The sequence below is a fragment of the Silurus meridionalis genome, chromosome 11, assembly GCF_014805685.1.
Source record: "Silurus meridionalis isolate SWU-2019-XX chromosome 11, ASM1480568v1, whole genome shotgun sequence".
NCBI lineage: Eukaryota > Metazoa > Chordata > Actinopteri > Siluriformes > Siluridae > Silurus > Silurus meridionalis.
This window is the reverse complement of record NC_060894.1, coordinates 11,475,001-11,497,840: the sequence shown is the minus strand read 5'-3', so window position 1 is coordinate 11,497,840 and position 22,840 is coordinate 11,475,001. Positions and strand designations below refer to the sequence as shown.

Genomic DNA, 22,840 nt, shown 5'->3' with positions numbered 1-22,840 from the left:
AAAATACTTCCTCCATCTTCTCAACACACTCTCCCCACTAGTCAACACATTTCCATCCCCATCCTTTATTGCTCTAACTTGCAGCACATCCTTCCCAGCTCAGTCTCTCTGACTGGCCAATCGGTATAAATCCTTTTCTCCTTCCTTAGCATCCAACTTCTCATACAGCTCCTCATATGCCCTTTCCTTGGCATAGAACATAGTCCACCTGTGTGCACCTTCCTTCACTCTTATATGTAGGAACTAAATGTGAAACAATGTGTTCAAAAAGCACATGCAAGTCTTAGGGTCAGATGTTCACAAATTTTTGTTACCTAATGTTGCTTCATGCTTTAAAAAATAAATAATATAGAACTCACACAAATTCATGTCCAGCCACCAAGATTTATTGAACATTAAGAACATAATTTAAAGGCACATAGTATGATGGATTATCAATATATCTGTCAGTATAATAGAACAGTGTAAATGTTTTCAGTCTCGGATGAGCATCAAAAACGATTAAGTAATGTCCATCAGTATTTCCTCATCACTATTAACCACATATATTTATTCCTGGCAGCTGGTATCTTCTAAACAATGGAATAAGCATGAACAGAAACAGTACAGATGTACACACAGAGCCAGATGTACAACGGCAAAGACCGGAATAAAACACTAACACTCAATACAACATGCATTTTTTTTTTAAAGGTATGAACATTTTAATACAAGAGACAAACATTAATTAGGCACAAATATTCTTCCTTATCATACATACTCAACACAGTGTTATGCTCCCATGTGGCACACAACATTAAGTAGCACAAACATCTACATTTGCTTCTGCTTCACCATAATGACATTTATTTATTTAACATTTGCTAAATATATATTTTTTTATTCATATATCTATATAGTGTATTACATATGCAACATAAGTAAGGGAGACACTAGGACAAAGACAATTTCTTTACACCTCTTGACACTGTGGATTTTCTGGGAATTTCTTGAGGTAGGAAAAGTGATCAATCTGATAATGGCACCCGAAACAGAACAATTTAAGGCAATTTCAGATTCATGAACAGCTTTTCGAACCAAACGTTTTGGGGTGGCTATAGGAAATGTATCATTGTTAAGCATTACTAATATTAAAATATTCTGTAGCACACACAAATGTAATGTCGATCAAACTGCTCTAGTCAATAGCACTGCTAATAGTCCTCTAGGTTGCATTTAGATTGTTCAGGGTTTCAACAAAATGTAAAAAAAAAAAAAGAAAATCTGGCATCATTGTTCCTGGCAACATTTATGAGAAAAGCTACACACTGTTAATAAACACTAGTAAATACTGGTCAGGCACTTAAAAGTAAATTCATTACTTCTCTTCCATTAGTACCAAATCCGTTAAGGTTTTAAAAAGTGCATGTATTTACTGGAGATACTGAGGAATGTGTGTTTCTGTAAGGTAAAGGCTTTGGTGATGCGTCATGATGGTTCAATGTTCTGTGCGTCTTTGGATCTAAGAACTTATCAGTATTAATTAAAGAAATAAAAGAAATAAAGAAATAATAAACACTTTAGGAATCACATTAGGAATTATATTAGCTTAACAAAAGAGAGGGAAAAAAAAAATCACTCAGACTCCACTTAACTCTCATTCTTCCGTATAGTGAATTATTATAATTATTATTATTAATTTTTAGTTGATACCTCCTTGAAGAATTTTTTTCTTAGCTGTAACACATGCTGTACTCATGCATTGACAAAGTTTTTTTGTCCTCACCACTGAATATATTTTAGTGTCTTTACTTGACATAACACCAAGTGATCAGAAAATGAACAATAATAAAGGCAAAGTAACTATTTTCCAGTTACAAAAGTAAAATCAATTTTTAAAAAATGATTAAAACACTAGAAACACTAATTTGTTTAAAATTAAAACACTAAAAGCCAGTGTTCTCTTTCCACATTAGAAACATTTGGCTTTCCAAAGACTTCACCGCTGAAGCCATAACATGATGTAATGAATGTTTTTTTGTTTTCCTTCTCGACAAACCAGTTTTTCAAGTACTTGTATACCTCACATTTTTTGGGGAATTTTTTTTTTAATGGAATTAATTACATAGAGGAAACTTAAACACTTTCACAGCTCGTGTGATGTTGCCTCGCCCTACTGATGTCGTGTCTCATTTCCCAGTGTCTGCATTTGTTGTGAAGGTCTGGCCGTGTTTTATAAGCCGCCTGTGCAGCGCTCTCCGTGTTAATCTGTCTTCCACACAATGTTAAGAGCCTTCACCACCTCATCGTAGATCACAAACACGATTGCCACATCCAAACACACGCGCCCGAGTCTCGGAATAGTACCTTTGTAAAACCTAGAGCACAAATATGCATTTAAATCAATATTCCAAATATCTGATGATGTGTACTTTAACAGCATAGTCAGTGTCAGTAGGGATATGATCACTTACGCTGCTGGTCCTTCGTGTTTCATGATTTTCAAGGCACAGTCCACAGTGCTCTTATATTTGTGTGCCTCCAGGCCCTGGACAGAGATGTTTAATGTTTAATTACTCACCAGGACACTTTTTTTTTAATTTTTTAAAGAACACCATATGTTTTATGCTATATGCTGTATACACAGATCAGGAATAACACTATGACATTATAACATTGTGACTGGTCCTGACTGGTGTACTGATAATATCTACATCATGGCAGCTGTTTGTGGGTGGGATATATTAGGCAGCAAGTGAACATTTTGTCCTCAAAGTTGATGTGTTTAGAAGCAGATTTAGAAGGATTTACTTAAGTTTATGTTAATGCTCGATGGGTCAGGACTGTTTTGGCAGCAAAATGGGGACCAACACAATATTAGGCAGGTGGTCATAATGTTATGCCTGATCCGTGTATGCTATACATGTTGTTCTTTAATGCTCAGGTTGTAAGCATGTGTAACACGAGTAAGCTCTTTTTATCACTTATACACAGAATAGAAGCTACAAGCAGTCATTTCCTCAACAGTTTCTCTTTAACAGTCCTAAGGACTTTCCCCTGTCAGAAAACGTAAAGTGGAAACCCCTTCCCTGAGTGCCAGAAATATCTGAACGATATCAACATCATGCTTTTGTAATCAACAGTGCATCTGTACACCACTACTGTCAAAACATCTGCTCTATAAAATGCGAAAATGTGGTATAAACTACACTAATGTGTGGTAGGTGTATGTACTGGGCTATGAATGATAATGTTTCCACTTTTGAAAATATTTATATTAAGAAGTATTATTCACATCTGCTAGAACTCTATGCTAAAACTGGATGCATTCGTTTTTAATTATTTTACTTTAAAAAAAATTCATATTTTTAAATACTAAATACGCAAAAATATTAAAATCTTCAGCATGCTACATGGCATTAAATATAGACATAAAGGTTCCCTTGAATTAAAATTATCATACTCATTATCATAAATCTTTGTAGACGTCTTTAAAGAAATTTTAAACTCACCTGCATGCGAGTCTTAATTACATCAAGTGGTGTGTTCCCAAACACACTAGCAGCCCCGGCTATAGCTCCAAAAACTCCCGTCACTAACGGGTTTATAGGTTTGTTAGGGTTGTCACCTGGTTTTAAAAGAGAAACAAACTTTGTAAGCTTAAAGCCAACATGGCTGTGCTGCATATGCACAGAGCTGTAAAATTCACAATCATGTAAATGCTTTAAAAGTTTAACACAAACCTTTGTACCAGTTTCTCAAGGAGGTCATAACATAGAAGCGAATAGCCTGATTTGACCCTTGCTTCAATACTGTCGCTGTCAATCCCTGATACGTTCCCCTAAATCCTTTAGGAAACACAGGAAAGGCTTTACAACACATTTCACTCCATTCTGCATCCCTCTCCAGGAACAAGTAATTTGTTCTTGAATCAGCATTTTTTTTTTTAATAATGAGACCTCAATTACAGTAACAAGTTTCTCATGTGTATAAATAATCCTTTATTTCTTTATAAATAAATGTATACACTATATGGACAAACCTCCTTTCACATTTAGGTCACCATTTGCTGTTATAATAAACTCCATTCTTCCGGGAAAATGTTCCACTAGATTTTGGACAGTAGTTATGGAGATTTGTGCTCATTCAACTACATGGGAATTATTAAAGAAAGTCAGGTAAGAATGTAATGTGAGAACTGGGGTGCAGTCAGCGTTCCAGTTCGTCCCAAACATGTTTATTAGAGTTGAGATCAGAGCTCTATAGCCACCCACTCAAGATTTTCCACTCCAATCCACGTAAACCATATCTTCATGAAGCTCCATTTGTACACAGAGGCCTTGTCATGCCGAAAACAGGTTTTGGTCACCAACTTTCTACTTGTACTTTATCAGGGTCACTGTTGTGAAAAGTATTTCACTTTGTAGAAAATTTTACTATGTTTGTTAATACCTGCATGCTTAGTTATATAATGCAAAAACCCTATAAGTACTGCATGAATGTACAATACAAGTCTAATAAAGAAATTGCAAGTTCTTGAATTCAATCTATTATGTTATTGTTGTTGTTATTATTAATATTAAAATGCTTTGATCCCTTTATCTGACACTAAATATAGCAACAATTATGTCAGCTTTAAGCCTAAATCCAAGACTATTTTTTGCCGTCAAACCAAAGGTAGATTTTATTAAATCTGCATGTCAAATATGTTAATTACATTTTTTAATTAAACTCTTCAAATTAAATAAAGATGAAAGCATGGTGTAATCTGATCTCCAGCAGGGGGCAGAACAAACCTTGTGTTCTGACTATTTCCCTCACGCCATGAAAAAATCCTCTGTACTTTGGGTTTGCTGAGGTCTGATCATGAATAAATTTAACCTGAAATGGGACAGAAAGCAGATATTCACTATTAATACATACCAAAATCTCTTTAGAAAAGTGTATTTTTTGTGTAAAATCTATTAAAGAGATTAAAAACATGTCATATTTCATTTCTGTAGTCACATTCAAACATTTTTATTGCTTCATCATAAGCAGGATACAATCAGGAGTACAGTAACTTGCCTTGCACCATGACAACAAGAATGCATGAAACTCCTTCTGATTGTGAAAGTGAAGATCAAACCTATTCCTGAATCGATGATAAACTATTTAATGCCCCTGTGATTGAGCTGCCACTACACACCTCCAACATATTAGCTGTGCATTAAATAAAAAGTGTGAATTTAATTAAAGTTGACATTATCATCAGAGCTGATGTTGCAGAAAATTAACCAATGCCCTCTGACCAATCACAATCAAGCATTTAACTCTGCTGTGATGTAAGTTGGAAACAACTGATGCTGGTTCCCTGATCAATGAAGATTAAATATCACCGTCACACAAACCTTTATTGTCTCCATAGGACACACCACAACTACGGCCTCAGCTACTCCAGCACCCAGACCGCATATCAAGCCTCGGGTACTGTCCAGCTTGCCGGACTCGTCCCTCATCTGGTTACTGAGGAACTCAAACATACCGAACCTGAAGACAAAAGAGACAAAAAAATGCTAATTTTTACTTAATAGTTATGCAAAAAATGGCTTCTGAATATTTATGACCTGTCAAATGATTTGGGAGAACTGGTCAAACAAACTGGATTACACTGTAGTGCACTGGTTACACTGTAATTTGTGTGTGCTTTTTGAATATCCCCTTTTACATTTAGTCTCCATTTGCTGTCAAAAAACCTATACTCTTAGTAAAGTAAAGGTACTGATGTAGGGTGAGGAGGCCTGAGGTGCATTCAGTGTTTCAATTCATCCCAAAGGTGTTCACTAGGGTTGAGGTCAGAGCTCAACAGCAGGCCATTCTAGACCTTCCACTCCAACCCATGTAAAACATGGAAATAACTTTGTGCACCGTGACATTGTCATGCTGGAACAGCTTTATGTCTACTGGTTCAAGTAAATAGAATATTTAATTTTACTGCATCCAAAGACTTCCTATACAACTGTGTGCTTCCAATGTTGTGGTAAAAGTTTAGAGGAAAAATCACATGTGGCTAGAAAAGTCAGGTGTCCCAATACTACTTGTACTGTATCAGGGTCACTGTTGTTTAAAAAATAAAACAGCAGCAGGCTTTCATTACATCAGAAGTACATTGGACAGGTCAGTTACCTTACAGCAGCTTTGGGAATGGAGCCATAGAGCAGAGAGCTGAGGCCTCTGTACAGACCTTTTACTCCGTGACCCTGCACTGTCTGCTTGACGCAATCACCTGAGCAAAAGTGAAAAAAGATGGAGATAAACATGTCTGTATGGCAATGTTGAAGAAAATCCTTAGTGGTTATTGGTCAAGCTGACACAAAAGAAGAAAAAGAATTAAGGATCTTAATATGAGATATAACAGGTTTTGCTGAAAAGAGCGTTGTTGAGAACAAACAAAAAACAACAACTGTGGAAAAAGCAGAATTCTGCGCTCAAATGCTCAGAAGGCAGTGTAGATATATGAGGCGATCTGCGAGATCGCATTTGTGTCATAGTCAAAGCAGTGGAAGCTTATCCGTTTGAGCGGAAAAGTGTATAGATTAGAAAAGGAGAGCTGGAGAGCTCTGCAGACTCGGTAGAAATGCAGGAATTGCTAATTCCATGTGCCACCACTATCAGCATTGTGGGTAGTGGAAGAAACTATTCAACTAAGTAAAAAAGGCCAACATGAATTTACTTATGAAATAAAAATATCATACACGACTGAATAATAAATGTTATTAACTAAAATTTATCTGCAATTCATTCAAGGTTTTTCCCCTCAAGGAGGATGGGTTTTTTTCCCCCTTTTTTTCAGCTGTTATGTGGGTCATAGGTGTTATAGTCTGTAAGGGACTGATTTGTTTGCTTGTTTCACCAAAAAAAAAAAAGAAAAAGAAAGTAAATCATTGATTATGCCAATGAACCCTCGATGATAAAAATCAGTAAACGTCATCTACTATTTGAAGTGTTGCCACAGGAGAGCAAATTTCCCAAGTGGAACACTCAGTGCTGAAAACAAGCTGGTGAAAAAAAAAAGGAAAAGCCTGCCTTTAAGGGACTATGAACCATTAGTTAATCTCTGATGCAGACTCGAGATATTATATATTTGGACCCTGAACTCAACATGCAGTTCGAACAAAACCGTTCCCTTTTCCTCACATGGCCAGGATGAGACATTCATTTATAGTGGGGGAAAAAAGGTGACACTTTATAAGAAATGCCAAGTTTTACAATAGTTATTGATTTCTGTATTGATTTCTGCACTTTATCAAACATATATATATATATATATATATATATATATATATATATATATATATATATATATATATATATTCATATTCTTTTTTTATTTTTATTTTTTTTATTAAACGTATAAAACATAAGGAGACACACACCGATTCCTTTGAAGCGTGGTGGGTTTGCCTTCTCGTCCAACTGTAACTGGGTCTTCACATACTCTGTCGGGAAAGTGATGCAGATTTCAATCCCTCCTGCGAGTCCACCTGTGAAAACAGAGAGGGACCGACATTTACATCCACCGCTAACAAAACACACAGCATACAGATTTGAGGAGATTTGTCAAGTTCATCTCCAAGCACTTCCAACAAGCAAAAAACCCCAAAAAATAACCGTTCAAATAAACATGCCACAATAAACTAAATACCTAGTCTTTTTATTTATTATTAAATTAATAGTTTAGATTTGCTATTCTTTACAGTGTGTTGGGTTGCAGAGTCTTCTATCTAACCATTTATGTTTAGAAGCAAAACACAAGCATGGATTTGGGGGCACAAAAATATCATGCAAATGAATCAGCCAAAACAGATCAGCTTCCATCCTGACAATCCAAATGAACAAATCTTCATTTCACAGAACTGAAACACAGAAAGAAATTGATCTAAAAAGGACTGAATCATTTGCACAACTTAATTTTTTTTACAAAATGTACACAGCTGTGACTATTAACATTGCCAATATTTATAATGTCTAATTTACTACAGCCACACTTTCCATACTTACTGCACTAATATTTATTTGAATGATTTAATAATCAAATCAACCTTTATTCAGTCTGTGTATCATCATAAAGGTATACCAAAGAGATAACATAATACATAAGAAAACTGCTGTAGATTTTTTACTGTGGTTTAAAAATCACATTTGATTGTATACCCCAGGGTCCTCAATTTAAAGACGCCCCAAAAACTCCTGCATTCCATATTTTTGATATTTGGCATAAAAAAAATTTTTTTAAAGAAAACTTGTCTGAATCAAATGAATGACAGTCATGATATTATATAACCTTTGAAAATCATGTAATCAGGCCTTTTAGATGTTAAATGTAAGCCGTTCTCAAAAGCAAGGATTCAAAATACGCTGGAGCCTCCTTAAATTTTTTAGCTCAAGGCATCTGCCGGTTGAGGAGCAAACAGCAGAGTCTCATGCGAGCTCGTGTGATTGGCTCCCTGCGATTCTCCCCACAGAAAACACCCACTGCCTCATCAGGCTTGAAGGGGTGTGTCACGAGCCACAAGTCCTGCTGCTTAACAGAGCAAAGGGGGGGAAGAATAAATGACAAGGTTCTGCCACAATGACAGCACATGCTCTTTGCTCTTTGCTCTCCTTGCATGCCTGTCAGAACACAACTACGGGTAAAGACACGTCGCATTCCCAGACTGCTTATAAAGAACCAGCCAGAGACACACCTGCATGTTATTCTGTCCACTAAAACAAAAGGGATTTGGATCAACATAAATCGACATGGAGTTTAAATCAATCCTGCCTAATGTCAGGAAACAGAACAAATATTTGTGTAATTCAGTTATCATGAATTCTTAAACAAATATGCGCATAAAACGTTTTTGCGCTATGCAGAATAGTATCATTCAGCAAAATAGTACCGCTGCACCTTTACTGGATTTAGGGAGTGCCTTTTTGATATACTTTACTTTCAACCAATATTTGACTTCAAATATTGTCAAAATCTACTTTTTTTTCCTATAATTATTTATTTGTACAAATGCTCATTTGCCTTTTTAGCATTGTGCAACTCAGATGAGTCGATCAAGAATTACAATTTAAAAGTAGCAAAAATAAAAGCTATACTAATTACTGTAATCTATATGTTGCTACATACACTACATATACACATACACAGAGTACTAGTAGCTTGTATTGCGTATGTATAATTAGTTATCACGTGGATGATTTATTTCAGTGAATAAATGTACTTTTGCGTAAGTAAAAAGATTTTGATACGTTGACCACGTCTGGCCTCTAAATCCATGCCAAATTCTGTGCAAGTGTAAAAACTGTATAAAGATCATCCAGTGTCCACACATCAGCATGAGCTGTGAGATTTTTATTATCAGTTTTTATTTAAATATTTTTGACCTTTCCTCACAAACACACTCGTTACGTAAAGGTTTCACTGTCACAACTAACACAAACCGGATGTTTTTTTTCTATTATCTATTGCTTCCTATAAACTCTGCCATCTAATTACACTGTAACCCTCAATCTTCCATTCGGAAGGTTGCATAAACACAGCTTTCTTTTTAAGGTGTATTATTATATGCAGCACTGAGCTCATTCTTCTCAGGAAAGGCACTCCTATAATTCATATAATGTTTGCTTTATTTTTGACCAGGATGTGCAAACTGAATATTTTACATAGTAAAATATTAACACAAACTGGGATAAATAGTTTATTGATTATTAGAATTGTAAAAACAACTGTCCCCTTGGGATTATTTTGCACTCGTTTTAAAAATAATTTGTGATTTATGCAAAGTTTGAGAGAGAAGTCAGAATAATGTAGCATGTATTGAACCCAACAAACTTTTTTTTTTTTCCTCAAACAGAAAAAGACTGGTTCTTCAGGATTCAGTGCACCTGTCCAACAGGAATGAAGTGAATAAAAATGGACAAAATGAAATTAATTTTAACTTGTATTTCAGGTTTTCGGAATTTAGTAAGCCACTGAGGCGTTGGCAAAAAAACAATCAGGATCTTGCAATTGTATATACTGTTTGTTTGCAATGACAGTTTGAATGACAATGCTCATTTTAACTAGTTTGATTCAATCTCAGGGTCGAGTGTGAGTTTATCTCAGTTTCTGGGTTAGATGAAAGGATCGCTCCTATCTCTGATTCACTCTCTACAACTGTGCTGACTGTAGGATTAACGTGAGTGCAAAGGTTATCGACATGTTAAACTTACAACACGCAACCAACGAGGGAACCAGCAAACTACAGACAACAGTAAGCTCTTAAAGATGACCATGATACACGTACCATCACACATTGACCACATTTCTAAAATATTTTCCCAATATTATATTGCTCTTTAGCATTGTTATGATCAAGAATGGCCAGGGTGACAGTAGTATAAGTGTGCAGTTGTCAAGCCAGAAAATGTGACGTGTCTTTGGAAATGCTGAGTCATTGGTTCTTTCACTGAAGCACCAATGCTTAATGTTCACATGCACACATCAAACTGCATCATGATTAAATTCAGCTGAGACGTGTTTCTATTTTTGTGAATGTGTCGTCATGCTTTAGTTTGCATGGAGCTCCTTCAAAGAGATATAGAAAGTGACATTTATTCAACTGAAAACAAAACATGCTAAATATTTCCATCCAATAGACTGCAATCAATGCACAGACAAAGCAAGGAAGATGAACGTCGAATAAAGTTATAACATCCCAGACTTTATTCGGGTATCATTAGATTCTAATTAACCATTAACATTATTGGAGAAATGTATTGAGAAGAATCATCGTATTTTTTAAGCTAGGAAGGTGATACCTCACTCACACGCGCTTCATCTAATTAGCAAAGCCCCGTCTACACGATCATAGAAAATGTAATCTCCTAAAAGGACCACTGCAAAGGACAAGGTCGTTCAACATATATTGCTCATTCTCATTCTGTCATTTGCACAAAGAAATGAAAAGACCAAAGCTCCGACTATGTTTCTTTTTTATGCATTAATATAAATGGCAACTAACATAATAACACTGACACGATTTACAATGAGATCTTCCAAGATCTCATTTTTTTCAGTATCACCCAGGAGAAGATGGGGATCGGGATCTGATAGATACATCTGCATACCTGCTTACTGATCAAGACTTCTGATCAAATGAACCAGAAAACAAATTGATTCGAATCATTTGTATTTCCTTTTTTACACACACACATATACACATACACATACACACATATATACATATATATATATATATATATATATATATATATATATATATATATATATATATACATATACACACACACACACACACATACGTATGTAAATATTATATTATATATATATATATATATATATATATATATATATATATATATATATATATATATATATATAAATTTCCTGGTGTGGTGTAGTCCATATCAATTTTAAAATCAAGGTAGCCTTGTATGTTAAGGAACAAATATTAAAACACAAACACACACACACACACACACACACACACACACGTCAGAAAAAATATGATTAAGGCTTTAATTAAAAGGAACCACGTATTTGTTCCAGTTGTTTACCTAAGAAATATGCTCAGTGTGTTTGTCATACACATGCAGATACCATGCCATATAAAAAACATGACGTCCTGTAAAGTTACATCATACAGTAGTAGTTTCCATCCTGTTCCACACCTAGGTGTCACTTCATCTTTATATAAATTCAGAATAAATGCATGTATTTTTTTATCGTGCTGCATCAACACATCAAAATTTGTCTGCAAGCAAACACACCAGACTGTTGGGACTCAGACAGACAGAACACACGTGTAAAGACGGACAACTTTCTAAGATTTATAAAATAAAATAAAAAGGAGGGAAAACAATCTCAAGCATTAATATTTCTCCACACTGTGTTTGAGATGTACATGCCGGATCACACCAGGTACTTGCCTGCACCGTGATGGGGTTTATGTGACACGGTCCTGTTGAAAGCACCAGTTGTGTTACATTTAAAGCTATAAAACCAGTGCAATAGCTGAAAGTGTAAACGTGTTATGTTCCTCTGTCCGAGTCAGTGCCGCTGCACACTAAGTCGTGCTGTAAAACCTGTAATCTCTCTTTACACTGCTGTGTCCGGGCGGTGAGAAGGAGCTTACCCGCTAAAATGGCTTTTCCCGGGTGAGTGAGTTTGGCTTTTCCAGCGGGTGCAGCTGCAGACAGACAGTGGGGTCTGTGGAAGGGACTCACGAATTTCGCTTCTCCTGACATGGTTCAGTATTTTACACTAACGACCCGCGGCTTCGCTGTAACTTAAGTTGGTATTGTATGGATGGTAAATTGGTGTAGAGCGTGTACAGCTGCCCTCTGCTCTCTGCCCTGCTCTCTGACAGCGCAAAGTTTCCTGGTTCCTGTCAGCGGTGGCCGAGAGGCCGAACATCAGCCCTGTGGGCGGAGCCTCCGCCTTACACATACGCAGCGCCATATTTTTCACAAACAAGACATTTTAAGGTGGAACGGGATCATTTCGCTTGTGTGCAATTGGCTTATTAAAAGAAAAAACACCTTAAAAGTGTGTACAGGCAGACAGCGCCCTTTAATTATGGCCCGTCTGGGTGTTTCTAGTGGCCTAGTAGGTAACACACATTTTTGAAAACACCTCCTTCAGTGGTTTTTCTATATTTGTATTATTTTTTTACCCTTCTACATAAATTTGAAGACAATACAATGGTGTAGTCAACAAAAACCATCTCAAATATCTCTCAGAATATCTTTTAGAATTTTTGATTTTTCAAAGTTGCCACCCTTTGCTATAAGGACAGACTTTGGACATTTGATAGACAGACAGACAAGTTAGAAAGATAGATACTTTATTCACCCCAATGGGAAATTTACAGCTTCCAGCAGTATACACAAACATAGGCAATAAGGCATACAATAATAACTGTACTTCAAAATAATGAAAGGGTACGTTAAAGAAAGGGAGGGGGAAAATGGAGTTTGTTGAGTCTGTGCAAAGTGCTGTCGACTCAACGTGTTAATGTGCATGGTGTACAGTGTGTAGTGTAGTTCAGAACGGTTGAGGATTTTCAGAACAGTGAATGAAGGTAAGAACGGTGAGAAAGCTTTTAGTTATAAGGTAGTCACCTAGAATAGCTTTCCAACTTGAGGAGTTCCTAGAGGTATTGACTACCTGTTGGCTGCTTTTTCTACGCTCTCCAATCAAATTCATGCCTAACCTCTCAACTGGGTTTTTGATTGGGTGATTGTGGAGCCTAGGTCATCTTATGCAGCACTCAATCATTGTCTTTCTTGGACTAAATCACCAACAGTGACACCATCAAAGCACCCCACAGCATCAAACCAAAGATTCAGACTCATCAGACCAAAGAACAGTTTCCACTGATCTAATGTCCATTCCTTCTGTTTCTTAGCTAAATCAAGTCTCTTCTACTTGTTGTTCTTCTGAAGTAATGGTTCCTTTGTCACAATTGGACCACGAAGGCCTAACTCGTGAATTGCGGCAAAGGAACATAACCGTTCTCTGAACAGTAGATGTACAAATATGTCTGCCACTTGAACTTTGAAAACCATTTATGTAAATCAGCAGTTTTTAAGGCTAGTAATTTCAATAAACTTGTCCTTTGCAGCAGAGGTAGCCCTTTGTCTTTCCTAGGACAGTCCTCATGAGAGCCCGTTTCATCGCAGTGTTTAGTCATTTTGAGACTGCATTTGGGGTTGCATGTAAAACTCTTGAGATTTTTCAGATTGACTAACATAAATTTGTCAAAGTAATGATGCATTGTCTATTCTCTTTGCTTAACTGAGTGTTTCTTGCCATAATATGGATTTGTACAACTGTTGTATTAGCACTAATCAGGTTATTGACTCTGTACTCACCCTTTACTCTGCACAAGACAACTGACTGTCTAAAGCACATTAAAAAGGCAATAATTGAATTGAAATCATCCTAGGTAACTACCTCGTAAATCTGATGAGAGAAAGCCTTGAGTGTGCCAAGCTGTCACCAAAGCTAAATGTATGTACTTTGGACAATCAAAAATATTAAAAAAACATTCTGGGTTGTTTAACACTTTTTTGTTTACTATATAATTCTATGTGTTCTTTCATTGCTTGGATGTTTTCAGTATTAGTGTACACATACATTATATATATATATATATATATATATATATATATATATATATATATATATATATATATATATATATATATATATATATATATACACACACACACACACACACACACACACGTGCACAAGTGCATCTCAATAAATTAGAATGTCATGGAAAAGTAAATTTATTTCAGTATTTCAACTCAAATTGTGAAACTCGTGTATTAAATAAATTCAATGCACACAGACTGAAGTATGTTAAGTCTTTGGTTCTTTTAATTGTAATGATTTTGGCTCACATTTAACAATATATATAATATGTGTGTATGTGTATGCTGATCACGTTATGGATCCATATCAATTCCCCAAGTTAACTGAAATAATGTTAAAGTTAGCCTACTCTCTTTTAAAACACACAGTCCTTGCAAACTTACACACATTTTTGGTTATTTTATTTAATTTTTTTACTTTAGAAAATATAACAAATCTATTAATAAACAATAACACTTGCTTTTCTGAGTTATAAATGCACATAAAATATAGAATAATGATTGCATAAATAGAAAATATAAAATGTCTGGCCATTTTGAATACACAAAACTGCTTTTAACTGTTTTCTTTTTTTTATTGTACCATTCTTGGTGCAATTCTCACTTGCCAATATATGGAAGAAGAAGGCTACATCAGTTCCCAATACTCTTAACCAAGAATAGCAATCTGAGGCCAAAGTAAGCACAAGTTCATCCAAACTGAACTTTTTTAATGGTGGTAATCAATGTTTTGGTGATTTGTCTTTTGTCTACTGTAACCTCTCTGTTCTTGGCTGACAGGAGAGGAACCTTATTAAAATTATTTCGGCTGCTCCAATTAGGGGACAGCGGATCATCCGTCTCTATACTACTCTGTCCTCTACATCTGCCTCTTTCAAACTAACCCCCTGCATGTCCTCCCTCACCACATCCATAAACCTCCTCCTTGGTCTTCACCTTTTCATTCTTCCTGGCGGCTCCATCCTCAGCATTCTCCTACCGATATACCCCATGTCCCTCCTCTGCACATGTCCAAACCATCTCAATCGGGCTTCTCTCACTTTGTCCCCAAAACGTCCTACATGCGCTGTCCTTCTAATAAACTTATTTCTAATCCTGTCCTTCCTCGTCACTCCCAATTAAAATCTCAGCATCTTCAGCTCTGCCACCTCCAGCTCCACCTCCTGTCTTTTAGTCAATGCCACTGTCTCCAAACCATTCAACATAGCAGGTCTCACCACAGTCCTATAAACTTTCCCTTTCACTCTTGCAGATACCCTTCTTTCAAAAAACACTCCTGACACACTTCTCCACCCACTCCACTGTCTGCACTCTTTTCTTCACTTCTCTAACACACTCTCCATTACTTTGCACTGTTAACCCCAGGTACCTGCACACTTCACTGCTGTCACACTGTCCTGCACCACCCTCACATACTTCTCTGACACACCTGACTTCCTCATACAGTACTACAACTCCTCTCTCTGCACCCTGTCGTACGCTTTCTCCAAATCCACAAACACACACAACTCCTTCTGACCTTCTCTATACTTCTCCATCAACATTCTCAAAACAAAGAATGCATCTGTGGTGCTCTTCCTTGGCATAAAACCATACTGTTGCTCACAGATGGTCACCTCTTCTCTCAGCCTGGCTTCCACTACTCTTTCCCATAACTTCATGGTGTAACTGATTAACTTAATGCCCCTGTAGTTACTGCATGCCTGCACATCTCCCTTCTTCCTAAAGATAGCTACCAGCACACTCCTTCTCCATTTCTCGGGCATCCGCTCACTTTCAAAAATCTTGTTGAACAATCTGGTTAAAAACTCCACTGCCATCTCTCCTAAACATCTCCACGCTTCTACCGGTATGTCATCTGGTCCAACCGACTTTCCACTCTTCATCCTCTTAATCGCTGCTCTCACTTCCTCCTTACTAATTCTATTCACTTCCTGCTTCACCATCACCACATTATTAAACCTTCTCTCTCTTTCATTTTCCTCTCCTCACTAGTCAACACATTTCCATCTCCATCCATTATTGCTCTAACTTTCAGCACATCCTTCCCAGCTCGGTCCCTCTCTCTGGCCAATCAGTACAAATCCTTTTTTACTTCCTTAGTGTCCAATTTCTAATACAGCTTCTCATATGCCTTTTCCTTAGCTTTTGCCACATCCCTCTTTACCTGCTGCCTACTTTTCTCATCTCTTTGCTAATCCTAATTCTGTTTTGCTTTTTCCTTATGCTTTCCCCTGCACATCCTCATTCCACAATGTCTCTATGTCTTACTTTCTATTTCCAGACATGTCATGTAAGTACCTTTCCAACTGTCTGCCTTATCACTTCTGCAGTAGTTGCCTAATCATCCAGGACCTCTTTACCACCACTGAGCTCCTGTCTGACCTCTGCCTTACACTACGGTCTTCTCCTTTAGTTTCCACCATCTTATTCTTTTATCAGTCATCACTCTCCTCCTTTTTTTCTTCACCTTCAAAGCCATCCTACAGACCACCATCTGATGCTGTCTAGCTACACTGTCTTTCCTATCTTTCCTTCTCCTCCATCTCACAACCCACTTGTGGAGCATAGGCACTGGTGACATTTATAATCACCCCTTCAACTTTCAGCTTTACATTCATCACCCTATCAGATACTCGCTTCTACACCTTTAATGTACTCTTCCTTCAGAATCACCCCTATACCATTTGTTTTCCCCATTCACAACATGGTGAAACAGTTTAAACCCACCTCCAATGTTTCTGGTCTTACTCCCTTTTACTTTGTCTCCTGAACACACAACATGTCTACCTTTCTCCTCTCCATCATATCAGTTACCTCTCTCCCTTTACCAGTCATAGTACCAACATTTAAAGTACCCCCCAACACCCACCCTACACTTCTCCTTTGACTGCTGTCTCTGTAGACGTCTTCCTCCTCTCTTCTCCTCCTTCGGCCAACAGTATCCCAATTTCTACCGGTACCCTGTTGGCAACAATACCTGTGGCCTCGACCAATCCGGTATAAAAGTCTGATTCATGAATCGCATATTTGATTTGGCACAGCGTTTAATGCTGGATGCCCTTCCTAACGCAACCCTCCCCATTTATCCGGGCTTTGGACCGGCACTAAGAGTGCACTGGCTTGTGCAACCCCAATGGCTGGGTTTCTGATATGAGAGGAACCTAATGTGGTTTATTGCTTTTGTAGCCCATGCACTTTAATGTTTCATGTGTTATGCTTTCATGTGTTATGCTTTTCCGCTCATCACAGGTATACAGAAAGTTTTTTTCAGAATTGCTGTAGCTTTTCTGTCAGTTCAAACCAGTCAGTTCAAACCAGGTCATTCTGCATTGGACTTTCTTAATCAACAAGGCATTTCCATCCACAGAACTGCCTCTATGGGATGTTTTTTGTTTATTCCACCATTCTAAGTAAACTCTACAGAATGTTGTTTGTGAAATTTACAAAAGACTAGCAGTTACAGAAATTCCCAAAACAAACCTGTCTGGCAGCAACAAACATGCCTTTGGATCATATTTCTTCTATTTTTATGGTTGATGTAAATATTATCCAGGGCTGCTGAGCTGTATTTGCATAATTCAGTAATTAGGTAATACAATATGAAAAGTTGATCATTTCCTTCAAAAGTAGGTGTACAGGTATACCTATTAAAGTGTTCAGTAAATGTATATACAGCAATCAGCTATAACACTGAAAGTACTGACAGGTGAATTAAATACCACTGATCACCTCATTAAAGCAGCACCAGTCAAGGGGTGGGTGTTGAAAACATCAGGCAAGAAATCCAGACGGTTAACATAAATCCAAATTATTTTATAAAATCATCAACCTGCATTCTCGATCTCTTGCCTATAAGTTTCTTCAAACAGATAATTCCAGAGGTATTTGAACCTGTTTTAAAAATAATAAACTCCATTAGCACTGGTTATGTACCTAAATCCTTCAAGCTGGCAGTTATCAAACCCCTAATTAAGAAACCTGACCTTGACCCATGTCAGCTGTCCAACTACAGGCCATTATCAAATTCATATCCAAAGTTTTAGAAAAGGTTGTAGCACAGCAGTTATGCTCACATCTGCTTATAAATAAAATTTTTGAAATGTATCAGTCAGGTTTTAGGCCTCATCATAGCACAGAGATGCCACTATTTAAGGTGGTAAATGACCTGCTATTGGCCTCTGATCAGGGTTTTGTCTCTTTACTTGTTCTGCTCGACCTTAGTGCAGCTTTTGACAACATTGATCGCACAATACTACTTGCTAGACTTGAGAACGTTGTTGGAATAAAGGGAGCAGCTCTCTCTTGGCTCAGGTCTTATTTGACTGATCGCTACCAGTTTGTTGATGTAAATGGTGAGTTCTCCACACTCTCTGAGGTAAAGTTTAGTGTTCCTCAAGGATCTGTCTTAGGCCCACTGCTTCTCTCTTTATATATGCTGCCTCTGGGTGAAATTATACATAAACATGGTATTCGCTTCCATTGCAATGCTTATGATACACAGTTGTATATTTCAGCAAAGCCAGATGAGAGAGATCAGCTTAACAATGTTGAGAAGTGTTTAAAGGAAATTAGACAGTGGATGCTTGATATCTTTCTTCTGCTCAATTCAGATAAGATGGAAGTACTTTTACTAGGACCACATGCAGCTAGAAGCAAACTTTCCGAATATGTAGCATCTCTGGATGGTGTTTCTGTTTCAGCGTGTAGAGCAGTCAAAGATCTTGGTGTGATTATTGACCCTAGTTTTTCCTTTGAGGCTCATGTGAATAAAATTAAAATAGAAATAGAAATATGATGTCGTTACAGAATGCAGAAAAATTAGTTCATGCTTTTGTTACATCTAGATTAGACTACTGTAACGCTTTACTGTGTGGGTGTTCGAGTAAGTGCATAAATAAGCTTCAGTTAGTTCAGAATGCAGCAGCAAGAGTCCTCAGTAGATCTACAAAATATGACCACATCACCCCAGTATTAATCAGTCTACACTGGCTCCCAATCAAATCTCGCGTTGATTATAAAATACTACTACTGACGTATAAAGCACTTAACAGTCTCGCACCGCAGTATCTGAGTGAACTTCTGTACCAGTATGATCCTCCACGCCTACTTAGATCAAAAGGTGCAGGCTATCTGTTGGTTCCTCAAATAATGAAGACTACAGCAGGGGCAGGTCTTTCTCTCATAAAGCCCCACAGTTATGGAACAGCCTTACAATCAGTTTTCGGGATTCAGACACTCTCAGTCTCAGTGTTCAAGTCGAGGTTGAAAACATATCTATTTAGTCAAGCCTTTAATCAGTAGATTTTTTCTTAGGTAAAGGTGCAGATCTGGTGATTTGGTGAACTGGAATATTTGTATGCTGTCATCCCCTCACTCTCTTACATTCACTCAGGTTGTTGAAGGTGGTGTGGTGGGTCGTCTCTTATCCCAGAGATCCCTCATGTTGATGTTACCTTCTGGTTCTCCCTTTTAGCTATGCTGCTATAGCAAGTCTTGCCGGAGTCCAAACTGCACGGTGACATTAACTTTTATACAACAATAAAGACACACAATAATCCATATCCTTCTATTCCTGTCACCCCTCTTCTCTCTCTCTCTCTCTCTCTCTCTCTCTCTCTCTCGGTTGAGTTAAACATGCTCCTGAGGTTCCAGTGACCACTGTTCCTGCCCCTCTCCCCTCCGTGGATCTTCCCACTTCGTTCAGGCCTGCCTCTGGATAGTGTTCTCTTCGACTGGAGGCCACTCTGTGCAGCTTGGGATGGTTTCCCATCAATGCCTTGGGTGGTTCCATGAAATTTCGGAGTAAAAACGGGAGCTTTGAGGATGGATTGGACTGTAGTTAATGTCAGCAGTCTGCTACATTGACTCAGGACTACTTTTCACTTCTGATCATCATCACTGTAACCCACAACATCGTATATCTGCTATAAATGGACATTCGGTGCAACCCAGATGAGGATGGGTTCCCTCTTGAGTCTGGTTCCTCTTAAGGTTTCTTCCTTATGCCATCTCGGGGAGTTCATCAGGCTTGCTCATCAGGGACAAACTTACATATAAAGAACATATTCACTTTTAATTACCACATTATCTGTGTAAAGCTGCTTTGAGAATATGTCATTGTTAAAAGCACTGTACAAATAAAAATGAATTTAATTGAATATATTAGACAGCAAGTATATTCAATTAAATTCATTTTTATTTGTATAGTGCTTTTAACAATGAATATATTGTTTTAATTTATTGTTTTAATTTTTAATTTAATTTAATTGAATATATTAGACAGCAAGTAACCCAGCCATTAGGGGGGCACAAGCCAGTGCACTCTTAGTGCCGGTCCCAAGCCCGGGTAAATGGGGAGGGTTGCGTTAGGAAGGGCATCCAGCGTAAAACATGTGCCAAATCAAATATGCGGATCACAAAGGAGAATTTCATACCGGATCGGTCGAGGCCCGGGTTAACAACGACCGCCACAGGTATCGTTAGCCGACAGGGTACCGGTGGAAATTGGGCTACTGTTGGCCGAAGGAGGAGAAGGAGAGGAGGAAGACGTCTACAGAGACGGCAGGAAAAGGAGCAGTGTAGGAGAGTAGAGGTTCGGGTTGGTACTTTAAATGTTGGTACTATGACGGGTAAAGGGAGAGAGATAGCTGATATGATGGAGAGGAGAAAGGTAGATATGCTGTGTGTTCAGGAGACCAAGTGGAAAGGGAGTAAGGCCAGGAACATTGGAGGTGGATTTAAACTGTTTTATCATGGTGTGGATGGGAAGAGAAATGGTGTAGGGGTGATTCTGAAGGAAGAGTACAGTAAGAGTGTAGTGGAGGTGAAGAGAGTTTCTGATAGGGTGATGATCGTGAAGGTGGAAGTTGAAGGATGATGATAAATGTCATCAGTGCCTATGCTCCACAAGTTGGCTGTGAGATGGAGGAAAAGGAAAGATTCTGGAGTGAATTAGATGACGTGGTAGATGGTGTACCTAGGAAAGAACGATTGGTGATTGGGGCAGACTTTAATGGGCATGTAGGTGAAGGGAACAGAGGTGATGAGGAGGTGATGGGTAGGTATGGTTTTAAGGAGAGGAATGTGGAAGGGCAGATGGTGGTAGATTTTGCTAAAAGGATGGAAATGGCAGTGGTGAACACGTATTTTAAGAAGAAGGAGGATCATAGGGTGACGATAGAGTGGAGGAAGGTGCACACAGGTGGACTATGAAGGAGATTGGAGACTGTAAGGTGTTGGCGGGGACAGTGTAGCTAGACAGCATCGGATGGTGGTCTGTAGGATGGTTTTGGAGGCGAAGAAGAAGAGGAGGAATGTAAGGATTGAAAGAAGAATAAGATGGTGGAAACTGAAGGAGGAAGAGTGTAGTGTGAGGTTCAGGGAAGAGGTCAGACAGGGGCTCGGTGGTGGTGAAGAGGTGCCGGATGATTGGGGAACTACTGCAGGAGTGATGAGGGAGGCAGCTAGAAAAGTACTTGGTGTGACATCTGGAAATAGAAAGCAAGACAAGGAGACGTGGTGGTGGAATGAGGAAGTGCAGGAGAGCATTAGGGGAAAGAGGTTGGCAAAACAGAAGTGGGATCGACAGAGTGATGAGAAAAGTAGGCAGGAGTACAAGGAGATGCAGCAGGTAAAAGGGATGTGGCGAAAGCCAAGGAAAAGGCATATGAGGAGCTGTATAAGAGGTTGGACACTAAGGAAGGAGAAAAGGAGTTATACCGATTGGCCAGGCAGAGGGACCGAGCTGGGAAGGATGTACTGCAAGTTAGAGCAATAAAGGATGGAGAGGGAAATGTGTTGACTAGTGAGGAGAGTGTGTTGAGAAGGTGGAGGGAGTATTTTGAGCAGCTGATGAATGAGGAAAATCACAGAGAGAGAAGGTTGGAGGATGTGGAGTTGGTGAAGCAGGATGTAGATAGGATTAGTAAGGAGGAAGTGAGAGCAGCGATTAAGAGGATGAAGAATGGAAAGTCGGTTGGACCAGATGACATACCGGTAGAGGCGTGAGATGTTTAGGAGAGATGGCAGTGGAGTTTTTAACCAGATTGTTTAACAGGATTCTGGAAGGGGAGAGGATGCCTGAGGAATGGAGAAGGAGTGTGCTGGTACCGATCTTTAAGCATAAGGGAGATGTGCAGACCTGCAGTAACTACAGGGGAATTAAGTTGATCAGTCACACCATGAAGTTATGGGAAAGAGTAGTGGAAGCCAGGCTGAGAGAAGAGGTGACCATCTGTGAGCAACAGTATGGTTTCATGCCGAGGAAGAGCACCACAGATCCTTATTTGCTTTGAGGATGTTGATGGAGAAGTATAGAGAAGGACAGAAGGAATTGCATTGTGTATTTGTGGATTTAGAGAAAGCGTACGACAGGGTGCCAAGAGAGGAGTTGTGGTATTGTATGAGGAAGTCAGGTGGAGAAGGTGGAGGAGTTCAGGTACCTGGGGTCAACAGTGCAAAGTAATGGAGAGTGTGTTAGAAAAGTAAAGAAAAGAGTGCATGCAGGGTGGAGTGGGTGGAGAAGAGTGACAGGAGTGATTTGTGATAGTAGGGTATCTGCAAGAATGAAAGGGAAAGTTTATAGGACTGTGGTGAGACCTGCGATGTTGTATGGATTAGAGACAGTGGCATTGAGTAAAAGGCAGGAGGCAGAGCTGGAGGT

At 38.4% G+C, this 22,840-nt stretch overlaps 1 protein-coding gene across 1 annotated transcript; it reads right to left on the bottom strand.

Annotated features, from left to right (window-relative positions):
• Positions 1 to 364: 364 nt before the first annotated feature.
• On the bottom strand, positions 365 to 12,425 carry slc25a1b (slc25a1 solute carrier family 25 member 1b). The gene is made up of 9 exons (XM_046861913.1): positions 12,147 to 12,425; positions 7,395 to 7,502; positions 6,145 to 6,244; positions 5,370 to 5,508; positions 4,776 to 4,860; positions 3,723 to 3,827; positions 3,492 to 3,607; positions 2,454 to 2,527; positions 365 to 2,357 (listed from the first exon to the last, which is right to left on the bottom strand). Exons 1-9 carry the CDS (start codon positions 12,256 to 12,258, stop codon positions 2,243 to 2,245), a joined length of 954 nt encoding a protein of 317 aa, XP_046717869.1. The 5' UTR covers positions 12,259 to 12,425; the 3' UTR covers positions 365 to 2,242.
• Between the last annotated feature and the right edge of the window lie 10,415 nt (positions 12,426 to 22,840).

Coding starts and splice junctions, on each gene's coding strand:
- slc25a1b (XM_046861913.1), bottom strand. CDS start 12,258: ATGTCAGGAGAAGCGAAATTCGTGAGTCCCTTCCACAGACCCCACTGT. Junction 7,503..12,146: donor GGGAAAAGCCATTTTAGCGG/GTAAGCTCCTTC, acceptor CTGTTTTCACAG/GTGGACTCGCAGGAGGGATT. Junction 5,509..6,144: donor ATTCCCAAAGCTGCTGTAAG/GTAACTGACCTG, acceptor TTTTGTCTTCAG/GTTCGGTATGTTTGAGTTCC.